The following is a 19603-nucleotide window of genomic DNA, read 5'->3' as shown; positions in this document are numbered from 1 at the left end:
GTGGGTTTTAAGGGGTTTACAAAAGGCAAGGAGGGTGGGGGCAATTCTAATCTCCGGGGGGAGTTGGTTCCAGAGGGCCGGGGCCGCCACAGAGAAGGCTCTTCCCCTGGGCCCTGCCAAACGACATTGTTTTGTTGACGGGACCCAGAGAAGGCCCACTCTGTGGGACCTAACCGGTCGCTGGGATTCGTGCGGCAGAAGACGGTCTCGTAGATACCCTGGTCCGGTGCCATGAAGGGCTTTATAGGTGATAACCAACACTTTGAATTGTGACCGGAAACTGATCGGCAACCAATGCAGACTGCGGAGTGTTTGTGTTACATGGGCATTTTTGGGAAATCCCATGATTGCTCTCGCAGCTGCATTCTGCACAATCTGAAGTTTCCGAACACTTTTCAAAGGTAGCCCCATGTAGAGAGCATTACAGTAGTCGAGCCTCGAGGTGATGAGGGCATGAGTGACTGCGAGCAGTGACTCCCGGTCCAAATAGGGCCGCAACTGGTGCACCAGGCGAACCTGGGCAAACGCCCCCCTCGCCACAGCTGAAAGATGTTTCTCTAATGTGAGCTGTGGATCGAGGAGGACGCCCAAGTTGCGCACCCTCTCTGAGGGGGTCAATGATTCTCCCCCCAGGGTAATGGACGGACAGATGGAATTGTCCTTGGGAGGCAAGACCCACAGCCACTCCATCTTGTCTGGGTTGAGTTTGAGTTTGTTGACACCCATCCAGGCCCCAACAGCCTCCAGGCACCGGCACATCACTTCCACTGCTTCGCTGACTGGACATGGGGTGGAGATGTATAGCTGTGTATCATCGACATATTGATGATACTTCACCCCATGCCCTTGGATGATCATAGTATTGCACATATTCTTAAAAGGATTGGTGCTTGCAGTGCTGCTTTTTCTTTTTTTAACAATGAAAGCAATGAGAGCCTGGGGATGCTTGGAAATATATTGCAGTAACAATGTTCCAAATAAAATATAGGGTTTAAAAAAAAAAATTGTAATGTTTACATTTAGCCAGTCATACCAAACAATAACACTGTATACAAGATCCTACATATGTTTATCATGTGGGGACTGTATCTATTTATAGATCTAATATAGAAGTAAAATGCAGGAAACTAATTATACCTTTCACATTCATAATGTTTTGCTCGGAAATCCTATTTAGGCACACTTTTGTTTTGAAGTGTACATAAGAACCAAATCAAAGCTGGAATAAAGAAACGTTTTAGTTCTTAATGTCCTAAAATTTGAGTCAAGTCACTTAGGCATTTAAGATAAATCAATGAAGAATAAGCCTCCAAGGCTTCACTAACTTGCAATAAAACAAGTTTTTGTTTATCTCATTTCTATACTCATCTAAGGTACCGTACTCTAATAAAGTGTCAGCTATATAAAAAAGAAAGACTGTATTTATTGTTATTGGCTAGTTCCAGATTTAATTATGCTTATAGCAGACTTTCTGAAATCAATGAGATGTCTAGTTATATGTATTATTGAGCTAAATATTTCAAGTTAAGCATGACTATGTTTGAGTCCAGCCCAATGGCAAGAAAATTCTTAATGAATTAGCTCATTAAATTACTATGCAAAAAGTATAATATATCATTTATATTTTTAATTTTTTACTTAAATTTACAATGAAGCATCAGAAATATAGGAGCCTTTGATTTTACACAGGAAAAGCATCACAAAGCATTACAAAGTATACGTTATCAACTAAACCATTGGTGTTAATACCACTAAGAACTAAAGGAGGCTGACAACATAGCCAGCCGTAGGAGGGGAGGGGAGATATATTATATGCTCGTCTTTCAATTGTCATGTGTGTATTGTACATTGTTTAGATGTAATGTTATGTCTGTTTTTTATTGTTTTTAATGTTTATATGTAAATAAAAATTATTTTATATAAAAAAAGGAAAAGCATCAAAAATACCCCCACGGAACTAATATAATGTATAAAGAAATAGTAAAATACCCAGAGAAAAGTTGTCCTACATATTCCAGCTCCCCAATTGTCTGTAGCCTGCAGAGTGTAGGCAATAATGAATATACAGACTCAAGGCTGCCTTTCAATAGTTCTTCTACTTCTTTGATTCTACAAATAAAAGAAATAATTATAACCCACTGTTTATAGACAAACCATCTCAAAAGCCATTAAGCAGAAATTATTTCATTTAAATACAAAACAACTTTGAAAAGAACAGATATCAAACTGCATCTTATTCAATTAAACACATGCAAATTATAAGGTGATGTTGACATTACATACAAAAAAAATGACTGACTTTTATCTAGAGTGGAAAATCTTTTTTAAAATCACAGATTACACCTTCATAAGGATTTATGCCTTACTGCTGATTTTTCAATGTATTATATGTCAAGACTTCCATTGTTGTATGATTCATGCTATAAGTAAAATGTTTAACTTCTAAAAATTGATGCAGAAGTTTTCCAAAAGAACATCCCAAAAGAATATGGTAATGGTCATCTATCTGCTAGAAAATGTGACATTCACCAAATACTTTGTTAACAACATATACATGATTTTAAAGCTGCCTTTTTTACCTGGCACATTTCACTCTTCCATAAAAGGTAGAGAAATCTCTGTCCCGTAGACACTGTAGAGCATCATACAGTGATTCATGGTAGCCTCGTTGCTCTATTTCATCTCTTAAGGTAAAATAAAAAAAAAAGCTATTGACTCAAATTTTACAATAAGCATATTCATAAGGAGTAAAAAATACAATAGTAGTTAACATGATGCAAGGCTTTCCTTATCAGAACTGAGCTTTAAATCATAGACCACAGAAAGAATTTACACAGCCAAATATCATTCTTAGGTCAGACCTCCACAGATGCTTCCCAGATGCAGTTTAATTAGATAAGAATCTTTACTGCAAACAAACGTAAAGTCAAGTGAAACAGTTGATTGTCCAATGCAAGTATGTGTTACGACTGTATCTGTTATAGCCATGATAGTTCAGAACTACAGCTGTCTCTTCTACCTTTTTCACAAATTAAGAAATTATTTGCATGCTTGATGCCTTGAAAATAAATAATTGTTTATTGTTATCAATCATGGTGCAAAAACCATTGCCTCTGTTTCATAATCTATATCTGTCTGTCTGTCTAACTAACTAACTAACTAGCAAATTTAAGATAACTTGCATTACTTGACTGAGGAGGTCTGATCCCACTGCATATTTCTCCAAGCTGCCTGGTAACGAATCTCCTGTAATTCTATGGAGCTTTCTTCATTCTGCTGTTCCAATCCTTTTAAGTAGATGGAGAGCGTATTACATAGCCCATAATTCTGCAAAGCCTATTAATCAACAAAACTTAAAGTTAATATAGTATATGTCAAATCTGATTTATTAAAACACTTCCAATCTAGATTAGAAACAACATATATTTACTACTTGCAAGTATCTTATTTTTACCATTAATTTATATTAAGATTTATAAGATCAATATACTAATTTTCTTAATTGAGTACTTTTCAATGAAATAGGTCATAAAATTTACAACAATTATTTTAGGTTAATGGGATTGCATTATTAATAAAGTGCTAACTTGCTTTCTTCGTGTGTATGTTTATTTATTTAAAAAATTCAATACAGGCATCCATCTCACAGAAATTAGTCTAAGCAGCATAAAAGGCTAAACAAAAATGCAACACATTTTATATAACAACACACAAAGGTACACATTCTCAGCAATATTTAGCAACAACTTGGCATCTACATTACCTCTACCAATCCAGCCTGTTGAATTGATGGTGGAAGGCTGGTTTGAAGGTCATAGGTTACCAGAGCTTTCCCCCACATTCCTTCATGTTCATATGTTCTTATCCTGTTAAAATAACATGAGACAACAACATTCATATAAGTTCCTATTTTTTTATTGCATTGGCACCCTTCAGTCTTGAAAGACCAAGGTATCACAATAAAGTTAATTTTCTAATATAATTTATACCTGGCCAATGGCTGCAGCATTTTTCCTCCACCACAGCCATAGAGACTATCTGGCTCTCCTATGCTTCTATAAATATCCATAAGAAGGTCCTAAGGGGGAGAAAATGACAAATACATCTTGAATACAGGTAGCCCTTAACTTATGGCTACAATTGAGCCCAACATTTCTGTTGCTAAGTGAGACATTTGTTAAGTGAGCTTCATCCCATTTGATGACCTTTCTTGTCACAGTTGTTAAGTGAACCACTACAATTGATAAGTTAATAACTTGGTTGTTAAATGAATCTGGCTTCCCCATTGACTTTGCTTGTCAGAAGGTCACAAAAGATTATCACATGATGCAATGGTCATAAACATGAATCCACTCTGATCAGATGAGCATGGGGATGCTTCAAAAGTCATAACTAAAAATAATTACAATTATTTTTCAGTGCCAGTGTAACTTTGAACTTTGGGATCACAAAACAAACTGTTGTAAGAAATTAAATAATTGGGGATAACATCTTATCTCAATTCTAAGTAGAACATCATGTTTGTTGTAAATTGAATTAGGTTTTAAAACACAGGAGATAGTAGAGCTTGGAATTAATTGGGATTAACTATTATATATATCTGGGGCAGGTTGCTAATTCAGGGAAGTGATCTGCCACCATTAAAACATGATAACAATTATTTTTCTATATGTACCATCACAATCTAGTACTGGTAACTATATGCATTATTTTTAATAAATCACATGAAAACATAACCTTTCTAAGTGACTCCAATGAGCACTTTTAAGAACATTACAATAAATTCTATACCTGCAAACCTATTCCTGTTTCTTCTTTACTCTTCTCACTTAAACAAGTAAGTGTTGAATTCTGACTTCCTTCTTCAAATGTTAGTTTCTTAGCTGCTTTGGAAGCAGATCTGCAGAAAATAAATTCAAAACTGATGTCCAAGTGGAATTGATACCATGTTTGGGCATTCAGAAAATACAAATTGTAACTAATAATCATGCCCGTTTGCTAGATGCATTAGATGAGGTCTGCATAGTCACCCAAAAAAGCTTGAAATGAACTGCTATAGTTAATGTATTTTAAACTTGTTAGAATTTCAACAAATAAAGCAATACTATATTTCTCTTTCAATTGTGATATCTCAGTGAAATTTTTAAAAATGTGAAATCTATGAACTAAAACAATTGTTTTCTTGGCAAAAGCTCATTTTAATAAATTAATGATTCTGACATTGTAAGAAGAACAGCTGAGGAATCTTGGTTCAAATGAGATTCATGGTTTTCCTGATCATATTGAACGGAAGAACCAAACTGGAATATGTGACATTCCTGCTTCTTGACAGTATTTTCCCCAGGCTGAAACTGTTAATAATTCAAACCAATGGCACAAAATATTAGGCCGTGCAACTAGATTCAAAAAAAGAGACAGAGCAGCTTTGGATTATGCCTGATACCCACAAAGCACCTATTCAATTTCTTCAAGCAACTTGTCTTTTCTCAGGATCATGTGATTGCCCTACACAGCTTCAGTGTGATACAGGAAAAGATCCATTTGGTTAAAAAACTACCAAAAAGTGCTCCAAAGAAGTTTTTTCTCTTCAAATCTGAAGCATTGCATATAAGTTTAATTAGAAAAAAGAACAAGGCAGTTTATACTTTTCAAGGTGAGAGATGTCTGTAAGCCACACACTTTTGTATAAGTTGTATCATAAAAGTGAACAGACTGCAATTAACACTACCTTTCCTGTTGTCTTCCTATCTTGTCTGCATAGATTTCTGCATAAAGCAAAGCTGTGAAGTGAGCAGAACAAGACTGGGCTACCATGGCAACCTGCAGATAGCTTAACTCCAGCCAGAAGCTGTCATCAAAAATGGTACTGGAAGGATTCCTGGACAAAACAATTGACAAACACAACTATCTCATTTTACCACTCTTTTCCCAAATGAAGGAGGCACATATTTGAGTTACATTATTTTGTCGTGATTTGCCATACTTATAATACTTATTGCTTTAAATTAAAATAATGCCAGAATATAAAAGAAATTTATTAATATAATCTATAGAAGAAATTCAGATATAATAATTTTCAATTTGTAGATTTAACAATTACCATATACTTTCTACTTTTATTTTAAAAACATGTCTTTTTTCTGAATAAAAGAGCAATCAATTAAAATACAGGCAACAAAAGAACTCAACCTACTTTTTTTGATGTCTTAAGTAGTCAACCACAGCAAGCATTGTTCTTCGAGATATTTTATCCAAATGAGCTAGAGTTTCTGAATCTATATTAAAGAACATCTTCACAGTGATTCAACTCATTAATAAATGATAGATTTACAAAAATTTTGAAAATTCTGTACATTACAATATACAGAATCTGGAAAAAAAATCCTAAGGAATGCTACTTTGAAATTTCAAAGTGCTTATTAATTTATTTTATTTATTTCATTAAATACATTTATTTTAAAAAGCGATATAGCTGCCCATCTTAAACGTAACTCTCTGGATGGAGAAATCTAATCAATAAGACAAAAGCAGTAATGGCCCCTCCCCTGTTGCCACAGCTAAACTTTATGATGCAGCTGACAACACACTCTTCCTTATGCCTATTGCCAGTGCTTGTGGAGAAAATCAGATCTTAAGTGGTTTTTTTGGAACATTAATGGATAGCGGCCTGCAAGATCTCAAGGACAGTGGGTTCCCCAGAGCATTGGAGAAGCTTCTGTTGCATGCTTCCAATGTCCCTTAAGATACTACAATTTAAGGAAAGGGATAGAAACATAGAAGACTGATGGCAGAAAAAGACCTCATGGTCCATCTAGTCTGCCCTTATACTATTTTCAGTATTTTATCTTAGGATGGATCTATGTTTATCCCAGGCATGTTTAAATTCAGTTACTGTGGATTTACCAACCACGTCTGCTGGACGTTTGTTCCAAGGATCTACTACTCTTTCAGTAAAATAATATTTTCTCACGTTGCTTTTGATCTTTCCCCCAACTAACTTCAGATTGTGTCCCCTTGTTCTTGTGTTCACTTTCCTATTAAAAACACTTCCCTCCTGGACCTTATTTAACCATTTAACATATTTAAATGTTTTGATCATGTCCCCCCTTTTCCTTCTGTCCTCCAGACTATACAGATTGAGGATCTGGAACATAAGTATCCTTTTAACTTTTTTTTAGCCATATTAATTGGATTCTTAGATGTACAGTATTGTTATGTTGTTTTGATACGTTGTGAGCCGCCCCGAGTTCTCGGAGGGGCGGCATACAAATCCAATGAATGAATGAATGAATGAATGAATGAATGAATGAATGAATGAATGAATACCTATCCAATCTTGAGGACAACCTAATCCCATAGTTCACACAATAGCAATAAAATGTGGATGAACCTAGGAATGCTGAATACTGGAAACGCTGTAGTTTCTGGATAATCTTCAAGGGCAGCCCAATCTGGAGTAAGTTCTAAAGAACTTTGTCTAAACTTCAAGTATTAATGGAGAGAACAGACATTACAACTACCAATAATTAAATCACAATGTATTAGAATGTTAACAATTCCTACCCTCTGGTATAATCTCCTGCTAGAGTTGTGTGTGCATGTCACTATCATGTTGTTTAAAGGTAAAGTTTCCCTTGCTCATGTCTGACTCTAGGAGGTTGTGCTCATCTGTTTCCTAGCCAAGAGAGCCAAAGACAAAGGGGGCACAGAATGCTTTTATTTTCCCATTGAAGTGGTACCTCTTTATCTACTTGCATGTGTATGCTTTCGGACTGCTAGGTTGGCAGAGCTGTTGTCCGGCATAGCCACTGCTACACCACAGAAACAAAATATTTCAAGTTTTATCTCAGATTCTAGCACAAGAGAAGCCTCAGTCTCATACCTGAATCTAAATTTGAAGGCGTAGATGATCTACTGGATGATGAGTATTTGCAACAGGTCATAAAAAATGTTTGAATTTGTGCAGACAGAAGATTGTGTCCAGATTCATTTGAGTCATGTAGTAAGATATCATGAATTAAATAAGGAAGGACAGTTTGACAGAAATCAGCATGAACCTACAAGAAATGCAAAATAAGGTTTTGAACATCAAATTACATCCTCATATTGGCTCTTGGTCATTTTCATTTTTAAAAATCATAGTAATTAAGAAATGCATATTTCCTTATTATTATAAAATAAAACATTTGTGTAACATTTGGGAGACTGGTCAAAGAGATGCAGCCAAGATAATGGTCACGTAAGAGACAGCATAACCTACACTACAATAGAGGGCAGGGAAAGAGGTACTGAAAACACCCTCTTTAGTTCCTTGGACTGCAAAAGAGATTGGGGTGGGGTGAAGATTGTATTTTCAGATTTGCAAGATTCTGTCAATGTAGCTTTGCAATAAATTAGTATTAGCTCATCTGGTTGTGATTCCTATTTGGTTGATACTCTGAAAGGCTGGCATCTGATCACAGAAAAAGCAGTATAAAAAGAACTACTTTTTTTAATTCAAGTGTTTACATCCTACCTGCTGGTGCCTGGAGGCTGTTAGGGTCTGGGAGTTAACAGACTCAAATTCAACCCCGACAAGATCAAGTGGCTGTGTGTAATGCCTCCAAAGGACTACACCAACTGTCCATCTTTGGTCTTGCGGGGAAGGGGATACAATGACCCCCTCAAATTGCTCTGGGGCTACCTTTGAAAAGTGTTCGGAAACTTCGGATCGTGCAGAATGCAGCTGTGAGAGCAATCATGGGCTTTCTCAAAAATGCCCATGTATCACCAACACTCCGCAGTCTGCATTGGTTGCCGATCAGTTTCCAGTCACAATTCAAAGTGTTGGTCATCACCTATAAAGCCCTTCATGGCACCGGACCAGGGTATCTACGAGACCGCCTTCTGCCACACGAATCCCAGCGACCGGTTAGGTCCCACAGAGTGGGCCTTCTCCAGATCCCGTCAACAAAACAATGTCGTTTGGCGGGACCCAGGGAAAAAGCCTTCTCTGTGGCGGCCCCAGCCCTCTGGAACCAACTCCCCCCAGAGATTAGAATTGCCCCCACCCTCCTCGCCTTTTGTAAGCTCCTTAAAACCCACCTCTGCCGTCAGGCATGGGGGAACTGAGATATTCTTTCCCTCTAGGCCTTTACAATTTATGCATGGTATGTTTGTTTGTTTGTATGGATGTTTGGTTTTACAATAAGGGTTTTTTAGTTGTTTTAGCATTGGATTGTTACATGCTGTTTTTTATTACTGTTGTTAGCCGCCCTGAGTCTACGGAGAGGGGCGGCATACAAATCCAATAAATAAATAAAAATAAATAAATAAATTGGGCATGCTATCTGGGTGTCCTTCTAGATCCGCAGCTAAGACTCGATCAATATGTCTCAGTTGTGGCTAGGGGGACTTTTGCACAGGTTCACCTTGTGCACCAGTTGCGGCTCTATCTGGACCAGGAGACTCTTTGCACACTCATGCCCTTATCGCCTCTCAACTCGACTACTGCAATGCGCTCTATATGGGGCTACCCTTCAAAAGCGTTTGGAGATTTCAACTGGTGCAAAATGCAGCCACGCATGGGAGTACGAAGATACACTCATATAACAGTGATGCTCCGTGAGCTGCAATGGTTACCGATCGATCTCCAAATGCAATTCAAGGTGTTGGTTATTACCTATAAAGCCCTATAGGACTCAGGACCAGACTATCTTCGGGACTGCCTTCTGCCGCATACCTCCCACTGACCAATAAGAACACACAGAGTCAGAGTCAGTCTTCTCTGGGTCCCATCAGCCAAACAATGTTGGCTGGCAGGCCCCTGGGGAAGAGCCTTCTCTGTGGCGGCTCCAGCCCTATGGAACCAACTGCCTCTAAGATTCGTATCCTCCCCACCTTTCCAGTCTTCCGCAAAGCTGTAAAGACTTGGCTGTTTCGGCGGGCCTGGGGCCATTGATGATTGAGACATCCAGCGATGAATGATGAGTGACTGAGAGAGTATATGTGTTTTAATGGGATTTTCCTAAGGAATGTTTTATGCTGTTTTAGAAATTGTTTTTTACTGTTGGAAGCCACCCAGAATCCTTCAGGAGTTGGGCAGCACATAATTATAATAATATAAAAATAAAAATATAATAAATAATAATAAAATATTACCTGTATCAAGATAAGTTAAAAATAACGCAAACAAAAACCTTTTATCGTAGCTTGTAGTCCTGCCAATCTAATTTACCTGACACAAAGGTTTCAGCAACAGGAGGATTTCACTTGTTATCATTCCACTGTCCAATAATGCACAAGTCAAGGTCTTAATCCAAATTTCATGACTTTCGCTGTGAGGAATCCACAAAGTTGTGCAATCGAGATTTTCTGGAGGAGTCTCTCTTACCTTCCCAGACACCTCCAAGAGCTAAACATCATTATTGTTTAGAAACAAACATGAGAAAAAAATTAAATTTAGTTAATAACCCTTTAATTACTTAATTCTCCCATTGCCACAATATCACATACGTTACCCACTGTGAAAACACAAAACATTGCATAAAACATTCTTTACTGTATGTGGTTGCTTTTGAGTAATTTCTGAAGTTTACTTTTCCAAAATGGGTTTGGAGTTACAATTTGAGATTCCAACTTCCTATCTTGATAGCCATTTTATAAATAGCTTACCCTGCCACTTTTTACTAGTGTCCATAAATTTTTTTCTCATATTTCAAAACTGAAATATGCTCAAATAGAAGTTGTACAACCAAGAGTCAAGAATACTTTAATTTGGAATACTGCTCCCAGTGACCGATTAGGTCCCATAAAGTGGGCCTTCTCCGGGTCCCGTCAACTAAACAATGTCGGTTGGCGGGCCCCAGGGGAAGAGCCTTCTCTGTGGCGGCCCTGACTCTCTGGAACCAACTCCCCCCAGAGATTAGAACTGCCCCTACTCTCCTTGCCTTTCGTAAGCTCCTTAAAACCCACCTTTGTCGTCAGGCATGGGGGAACTGAGACATCTCCCCCGGGCATATACAATTTATGCATGGTGTTTGTTTGTATGTATGTATGTTTGCTTAGTAAATGGGTTTTTTTAAATATTTAAATTATAATTTAGATTAGTCATGAACTGTTTTATTTTGTTGTGAGCTGCCCCGAGTCTGCGGAGAGGGGCAGCATACAAATCTAAATAATAAATAAATAAATAATTTGAGGGGCCTCCTTTTCAATTCTATGCTTTTAAGATGCCCTTCATTCATTGCCCATTCATTTCTCCTCGCCATCTAAATCCAACCTGTATGATTGCCACAAAGAACACAAGGCAACTAGCAGCTGCTTAACTTTCTTTCTCTTATTACTGCTTGGAAGAGAGCTGAAAAAGGAGTAACAAGAAGGCAAGAATAGCCTGGAGTCATGAATCTACCTTATAAACACTGAGCTTTGAGAAAAAAAACAGTGAATCCCATTCTGGATGTTGGATACAACTTTGCTGAAAGAGGCACAGCTTATTCTTAGCGGAGTTGTCCTTCTCCGGGTCCCGTCGACTAAACTATGTCGTCTGGCGGGCCCCAGGGGAAGAGCCTTCTCTGTGGCGGCCCCGGCCCTCTGGAATCAACTCCCCCCGGAGATTAGAACTGCTCCCATCCTCCTTGTCTTCTGTAAATTACTTAAGACCCACTTATACCACCAGGCATGGGGGATTTGAGACACCTTTCCCCCAGGCTTATTATAATTTATGTTTGGTATGTATGTGCTGTTTGGTTTTTAATGATGATAGGGTTTTTAGTTTTTTTTCTCTTAATATTAGATTTGTACCTATGTATATTGTTTTATCGTTTGTTGTGAGCCGCCCCGAGTCTTCGGAGAGGGGCGGCATACAAATCTAATAAATTATTATTATTATTATTATTATTATTATTATTATTATTACAACAGAATAATTGCTGTGTCCTAAAATTTGTATATGGAGCAGATAGTTTTCAAGTTTCAGAGGAGGAGCTGATTTACCTTCCTACCCTAGATTATCTAAAAAATCTAGGAAAGATTGGAGCCAATTGAAAAATTGTCACACAGAGATCCTGTAACTGGTTATTTAGAGAACTGTGTTGAAAATAAGTAAAATTAACTCTCTAATCTATGTTCCCTCTTAACTGAGCAAGAAAAATTAGGATTCTTCATTTAATTTTGTTTGGTGCAAAATACAGTACCTTTTTCTTAGATGTCCTGAAAGGATGCAAATATTTCAGCATTGTATCCATTTGGGTTTTGTACATTTCCAAAAATGTATGTCCTGTTTTGGTCGCTAAAATGTTTTTCAAACAGACAGCAGCAGCTGATCGAACATCAATACTGAAAGTAATAAAAGTCATTTTTTTACAATTTAACTACTACAAAAACACCCGCAAAGCAACAATACATTAGCATTGTGTTGAATGTTTATTATATACTTACCATTGATCTATTAAATAATTATTTATGAGCGTTAATATTACAAACATCCACTTAAGTTCTCTGTCTTTAAACAGATCACATGTATTGGAACAAGGTCCATTTTTACTGGGTTGCAATGCTATGGTGGAAAAATTTATAGGACCGATTTCTCCCAAACAGCTTCCAACAGCTTCTGCAAATATAAATATTAACATAATTAAGGTGGCCTTTGCATACTTGAAGCTAAAGAGAAGTCAATATGTAAGGAGAACAACTTTCTGCAGAATCTGAAGGAAGAAGCTACATAGTGCTTATATTATATGTATATACTAACGTAAGTGAATTTTCTTTTTATAGGTATTTTATTGGTTAGCTTCCTGTTCAGTAAATTAAGAAACATAACAACATAAAATCTGGGGATTGGGCAACAGCTATATTCTTAGTTTTGAATGAATTTAAACTAATTGACTGCAATACAGAATATAGAATATAGAATATAGAACAAGAAAAAAAGAGAAGCAGAAGATATAATTTTCAGAATTTAGTATATATATTTTTGACAACTGTGTCCTGATTTAGGAAGTTGACAGCTAGTATCCATGGGAGAAAATGCAATGGGCAGAGAAAATATAATAGGCAGAATCAAATATCTAAACCAGACACCCTGCTTTGTTTATCAATTGATAACAACCTTCGTACACCAAGAATATACCACAGTGATAACAACTAAACAGTGGAAGAGCTTGCCATCAGAAGTTGTGGATGCTTTATCACTGGAAGTTTTTAAGATGAAACTATACAGTCACTTGTCTGAAATGGAATAAAGTCTCCTGCTTGAGCAGGAGGTTGGACTAGAAGATCTCCAAGATACTTTCCTACACTATTCTGATTGATTGATTGATTGATTGATTGATATACAGTAAGCTCCTCCAAGTTTTTGTAGCTTACTTTTTTGAAAGTGGAAAAACCATTATTTCCCAATTTAAGGAGATAATTAATTGCCAAAATTTAATACCTCCACAAATCAAGTAACTTTAAAGAAATAAAAAGAATACAATATCAATACAGCTAAACAGTATTAAACATGTACTGCTTTGCAACTTTGTTTCCTTACATGTCTTTAATTATAAAATGCTATAACAAGCAATGAAATTACACAAAGCAAGCTGTTAAAAACCACCACTCATTTAAACAAGTGATGACTTACCCAAGATAGCATCAGAAGAATGTACAGTTGTTTTTGAAAGTTGTAATAGATATGCCATCAGCTTCACTATGATGCAGTCCCTTGGATTTTCTAACATTTAAAACAAATGTATATTAGAAGCATCTGTAATATCTTAGGTATCAATTAAATATTAGCACTCAAGAGCTATTGTTTTCTCTGATATTCTAAAGAGCACAGAAGCAAATTAAAAAAGACAGCACATTGTTTGGCAAACCTGTTAAAAAATGTCCTTAGGGAATTTTGGTCCCAGCATTTTCTTCAACAACCTTTAAAAGGCAGGTAACAACCCATTCCTTTTGAAAACATAGACTTTACTAGAAAAGGTTGATTTTAATCTCAAAAAGGTGGATATATTCTATTTTGCTTCAATAACATTATATTAAAAAGCATTTGCCAGCATTCATATGTGATTGATTGATGGAACATTTGGAGAAAACCCCCTCGAGTAACCTACATTCCACTGATTTCAACCGGTGTACCAACCAGTTCATTTCACTTTGCTCCACTCAAGTGCATTTCATTTCGAAACAGCTAAGGCATGGCATTCTGCTCTGCCGTGCCTATCAGCTGGGCTAAAAATGAATGAATATAGGTTAAGTATAGTGCAGGGGCAGGCCCAGCTGATGGTCAGAGTGAACTGATTCGCTCTCAGCTCACCATCAGAGCAACCGGTTTGCCCCAACCAGACTGAATAGGCAGAATCCCACTCCTGCTACACTCAATGTCTTGCATTGGCCAGAAGTATAAATTAGTCAGTTTATATTAAAAAGCAAAACATACAAATTTCTTCCTTTCTCTACCGGTAATTCATATTGGGTTCAGAGCACACCATTCAGAGGTTGATTCTTGATTTCATCAAGACTGAGTTCCTGGAAAATGCCTATAACATTGCAGACTCTGTTTCTCTATGTTAACACTACCTTCTAATTTTGCAATGGATTGCTGGAAGTTTTAGGTGAGTTTTACAGGGGACCCATGTTACAGATAAGTCATAATCATAAGAATTTCTGTTTAACAATTGTAGTGCTTATATATGAAATTGTTGGTCTCAAATGAGATCTACCTGTATATTTTTTCATAAATAAAATGTATATAATTAAAAAAGAACAAGCATACTCACTGTTCGTCATATTTTCCCTAACAAACAAAGCTGTTCTTGGGTTTAACACTGGCTTGTTTGAAGAACAAGCTGAAGTTCTTCTTTTATTATCCAGGAGGTGTCCATAGTTGCTAATTATACATAATTAACGGCAACAAAAACCAAGCAAGAGAGACTCAGCCCAAGTCAAGGCATCAGCTGACTGGACTCGATTTTACAACTCTTTTTATGACAATTATAAAGCCTCGGAGTTACTGTAGTTATATGCATCAAAGCAAGCTGCATGGATTTTAAGCAAATCCGGCATAACCGATGGGCGTTTTTCACCCTTTCCTACTGTAAAACCTCAAAAACCATAGCAAATCTTTATGTGATCATTGGATGCTGCAACCCAGTGGCCAAATATATGAAATGTGATTTACATGACAGGGGGCAAAGCAATCGTAATTTTGAGAGGTCATAAGCTAATGGCTGTTTTTTAAAAAAAAAAATCAATGTAAATTTGTACAGTTATTAGGCAACCAATTAAGTTGAGGACTACCAGTATCACCTAAGCAGACTTCCTTTATAAGAACAAGCCCCTTACTGATAAAACAGAAATTGTGTAGATTAAAGCAGAGTTCCCCAACATTTTTGGTTTTGTGGACTGACTGGGGGGGGGGGAGGGGGGGAGGATGGTTTTTGGAAGCAGCTGGCGAACACGTATGCACATTGCTTGCGCTTGCCTACTGCTCAACCAAGTGAGGATGTGCATGCATGTACTCACCAACCATTTCCACAACCCAGTTGCAAACCCTTTACAGCCCCCTATTAGGCCGTGGCCCACCAATTGTTGACCCCTGCATCCATTTTGAGATGGAAGAAAGAAAGAAAGAAAGAAAGAAAGAGGGAGGGAGGGAGGAAAGGTAGGAAGGAAGGAAGGAAGGAAGGAAGGAAAGAAAGAAAGAAAGAAAGAAAGAAAGAAAGAAAGAAAGAAAGAAAGAAAGAAAGAAAGAAAGAAAGAAAGAAAGAAAGAAAGAAAGAAAGAAAGAAAGAAAGAAAGAAAGAAGGATATAGACAGACAGAGATAGACAGGCAGATTCTTTTCCACAAACACATTCAGAACAATTGATATTATTTTCCAGCATTAGCTATGCTAATAATCAGTTATGAATGTGTAAAGCTTACACAAGAAACAATATAAATGTTTGAATTACTTCTTAGACCTCTGAAAATAAAAAAAATGAAAGGATCAAAACATAAAGATAAATCAGAATTAGAAAATTCATACCCTGAATTTTTTTCATAAGTTCTATCATTTGTTCTTTATGATCTTCTAGTTGTTTGTGCAGGTCATTTAAACCATCAAGTCTTGTTAAAAATAGTGAATCAGATATATTTATCGATAAAAAATGGTTAATTTCCTGAAAACATAAATTTGACAATGAAGATATAATTCATAGATTTAATCTTCTATAAAGAACTATTGCAAAGGATAACACTCCCCCAAATCTGAGGCACAAATCTAATTTTTAATACATAGTGCAATTGTAATAACTTCATGATGTAAGAGCTTTGATATAAATAACCAACAATAAAAATAATATTAGTTCAAATAGGATGAAGAGATTCCATTAGCAATATAAAACATTGCCATTTTTAAAAATCTGAAGATATTACCTCCAAAAGAGAAAATTTCCCAGCGCTGTATTTAATCTTTTGTTGAGTGGCTCGCAGTTCTTTAAAATGGAGATGATCAGGAAATGGATCTAATAATTTGATTGCTTGGTACAAATATTCATGGTTCTGATTATCTATCACTAGATACTTCAATAAGCCCAAGACCTAAAAATAAAGTAGCAGTACAACAACAGTTACAATAATTGTAGCAACCACCACTTTTGCATTTTTAAAAACAGAATAAACACACAATTCAACCATAGCTATATTAGCAGTCCATATTTTATTTCCACCAAAACTAAGCTTTATGGATATAATAGATAAGGAGACAGACAGATTTTTATGCCTTTTTCTCTCAACACCCAGGAACCAGGCAAAACAAGGAGGCCTGAACTTTTTAGGCTTCAATTCTGAATAGTTTTCTGGAATAAATATTATTAAATACTTATTTCTGAATAAAAATATCATTTTGCTAACAGTTCTGAAACTAGAGAAATACCATATTTTCCGGAGTATAACACGCACCAGAGTATAAGACGTACCTTACTTTGGGGGAAGGTAAATAGGGGGAAAAAGTTACCTACCTGTTCTGTCTGGGTCACTCCAGAAGCCAATACCAACCCAAAAAGAGAAGCCAGACACACTGGTAAAAGGCAAAGGCAGTTTTATAAAATCCAAGAAAAACACAGGTAACAGAAAATGTCCTTACAAACAGGAAAATGCTGTATCTTCAGATATATTCATGAAGGCCAAAAGTCCATGCAGCAATACAGAATTCTTGCTGCCAAACCAAAGCAGTAGATAGCAGACCTACACCCACGGATCTTCCAAAGCTGCTGGGCCACAAGCCAGGAACAGAGACGCCGAGAAACAAGACAGGATAACGCCATGCCAAGCTGATAACACTCCACATGGCTTAAAGGGCTTGCCTGCCTTTTAAACCCTGCTAATGAGTACCACACCCAAACCCAGCTGTTTCTACTTCAATGGTGAAAATATCTCTTTAACTGCTCCTTTCGTTGCTCTGAACGTCGCTGTCTCATGTCAATGACAGCTTGTGCGTCATCACCTAAGGACTCCAAGCTACTGGCTGGGGAGAGCCCCCCCCCCCCCGGGGCTCTCATGCTGTTCTCCTTCATCCCATTCCTGATTTTCCTCTCCCCCGTCCGACTGTTCAGCCCCCTCCTCTGCGCTGTCATCCTCCTCCGGGCATGGAGCCAGCAGAGACACAGCTGGTCCCTGAGCAGCCTCAGGCTGAATCACAACACTACCAGGTATTTATCTGGCTAGTGTCCTTAGTCTGTTCAGCTTCTGTAGCTGCCATATAATGTTAGGATAGGATTTGATATCTGGACTTCTGACATAAATGCCTCATACACTCCGACTTCATTAGCCAGAATAGGACTGAACGTAACAACCATATAAAGTAAGTCTGCATTTCTGGTGAACTCTGCTTGAGGAAGAGACTGGCCATAAAGCGGTTCATGGCAGCTCCCTTTGAATAACAAGAATGTGTCAGCAGGATGAGAACTGTGTGATAAAAGGGTGCATATTTACATTTCCTGGGATAAACAGGATGAAGGCAGCAATAAAAGACCTTGCCTTGAGGTAAACAGGAGATAGCCATTCTAACAACAAAGGTCCCAGGAATTTGGCCATGAGAGACATTTGTTCAGTAGAAACTAGTTATGTGCCATATGTAGATAGGAAGGACTCGGAAGTTGTGTCATATCTTAGAGTCATGTTATTGGATGTTTGTATACCACTTGACATATACATATAACCTTACACAATTTGCATATTCCCCCATAATAAAAGGAAGTGCACGGCCCAAAACTGTGTCATTTCACCCGGAGAGAAATGTGTCTAAGTTTTCTTTCTAGGATTCGCGTTTGTGAGTGACCCCACATGTCTGGGTCGCCCTGAGTCCCTCTGAAGACCTCGATCCCCTCAGGGACTTTGCGGCGTCGCAAGCTTCAGCACATTATTTTATCCTCTAGTTAGGGCTGAAAATGCATTTTTCAGAGGGAATAGGAATGAAACCAAGCCTGCAGAGACTTAGGGCTGGAAAAAAAACCTTCTTTGGAGGGAATAGGAAGTAGTGAAGATCATTAGCACCTAGTTAGGCCTGGGGGGAAAAGCTTCATAAAAGCTACATCTGAAGTATAAGACACACCCAAATTTTCAGCCTCTTTTAGGGAGGAAAAAGGTGCATTTTATACTCCGAAAAATATGGTACTTTTTCTATTTTTACTTCAATGTAATATTTCAGTTGATGCTGCATAGAAAAAAAAATAGGTTTTATAAATCAAAACTTGTTCCTCTTATTATTGTGGAAAACAAAGAAAGAACATTCAAAGCTCCCCATTGTGTGTTCAAAAACAAAATTTACAGCTGCAATTTCTCAACAATGCAATATGATTCGCAGTTTGGCAACTCATATGGGGGGGTTGGTCCTCCCTTTATATTATCCAAACAAACATGTGAGTAAGATAAATAAGAACTCCATGTAGGAAAGGAAATGCTAGCATCATTTTTGATAATGATTAAGGTAAACATAAATTTGCAGCCCTCCAAAAATTACAAAATGAAAAATTGCCAAGTATGATTCCAATATTCATAACTGCAAAGCAATTCAGATGATTCTTTAACGAGTCCCTGACCTTATTTGTTTCATAAATCATGATTCAAATTATAATTCTGAAGACACAATTGGATTTTACTTGCAAAGGAAAAAAGATGATTAAGCATACTTCTGTATCATTCAAAGTGAGCGATAAAGTTAATCACACTTTTTAGATGAAAAGTTAATAACGTTGTTTTCCAAAAATTTGATTAATGGAATGCCTAGCAAGTAGGTCCTCTAGAAACATACCTCTTCTTCAGTTTCAGGTTGTTCTACAACAACTGGTATTAGTGTACCCACGACAACATGGAGATGGCTTGCTAGGGCATCCCCACAATACTGTACTGCTGTATGACAAACACGATTGAGAAGATCACAACAGAGCAAGAAGCTCCGGAGGGATACTCCTGTCAAAGGATTTGACCTAAAAGGAATACAGGGAAAATAGCTAATAACATAGTTGTTTTAGTATTGGATTTACATGCTGTTTTTTGTTACTGTTGTTAGCCGCCCCGAGTCTACGGAGAGGGGTGGCATACAAATCCAATAAATAAATAAAATAAATAAACATGCATGAAATATTTTGCTTCAATTA

The 19603-nt window shown here is 37.2% G+C and overlaps 1 protein-coding gene across 3 annotated transcripts in view; it reads right to left on the bottom strand.

Annotated features, from left to right (window-relative positions):
• Positions 1-19603, bottom strand: part of ATM (ATM serine/threonine kinase) — an 85682-nt gene that overhangs the window by 23588 nt on the left and 42491 nt on the right. For 2 of the 3 annotated variants that reach the window (XM_070749734.1, XM_070749733.1), the window contains exons 30-45: positions 19258-19432; positions 16383-16547; positions 15994-16126; positions 13604-13693; positions 12418-12589; positions 12174-12315; positions 10217-10393; positions 7883-8057; positions 6194-6275; positions 5729-5878; positions 4792-4900; positions 3990-4078; positions 3764-3866; positions 3188-3336; positions 2580-2684; positions 1990-2109 (exon numbers count right to left, since the gene is read on the bottom strand). In XM_070749734.1, the coding sequence (XP_070605835.1) occupies positions 1990-2109; positions 2580-2684; positions 3188-3336; positions 3764-3866; positions 3990-4078; positions 4792-4900; positions 5729-5878; positions 6194-6275; positions 7883-8057; positions 10217-10393; positions 12174-12315; positions 12418-12589; positions 13604-13693; positions 15994-16126; positions 16383-16547; positions 19258-19432 (2136 nt within the window). The remainder of the gene's footprint in view (positions 1-1989; positions 2110-2579; positions 2685-3187; positions 3337-3763; positions 3867-3989; positions 4079-4791; positions 4901-5728; positions 5879-6193; positions 6276-7882; positions 8058-10216; positions 10394-12173; positions 12316-12417; positions 12590-13603; positions 13694-15993; positions 16127-16382; positions 16548-19257; positions 19433-19603) is intronic. The other variant, XM_070749735.1, reaches the window with a different exon arrangement.

Source organism: Erythrolamprus reginae, chromosome 4 (assembly GCF_031021105.1).
Source record: "Erythrolamprus reginae isolate rEryReg1 chromosome 4, rEryReg1.hap1, whole genome shotgun sequence".
NCBI classification, from domain to species: Eukaryota; Metazoa; Chordata; class Lepidosauria; order Squamata; family Dipsadidae; genus Erythrolamprus; species Erythrolamprus reginae.
Note: the sequence above shows the minus strand (reverse complement) of the source record. Positions and strands in the feature narration are given on the sequence as shown.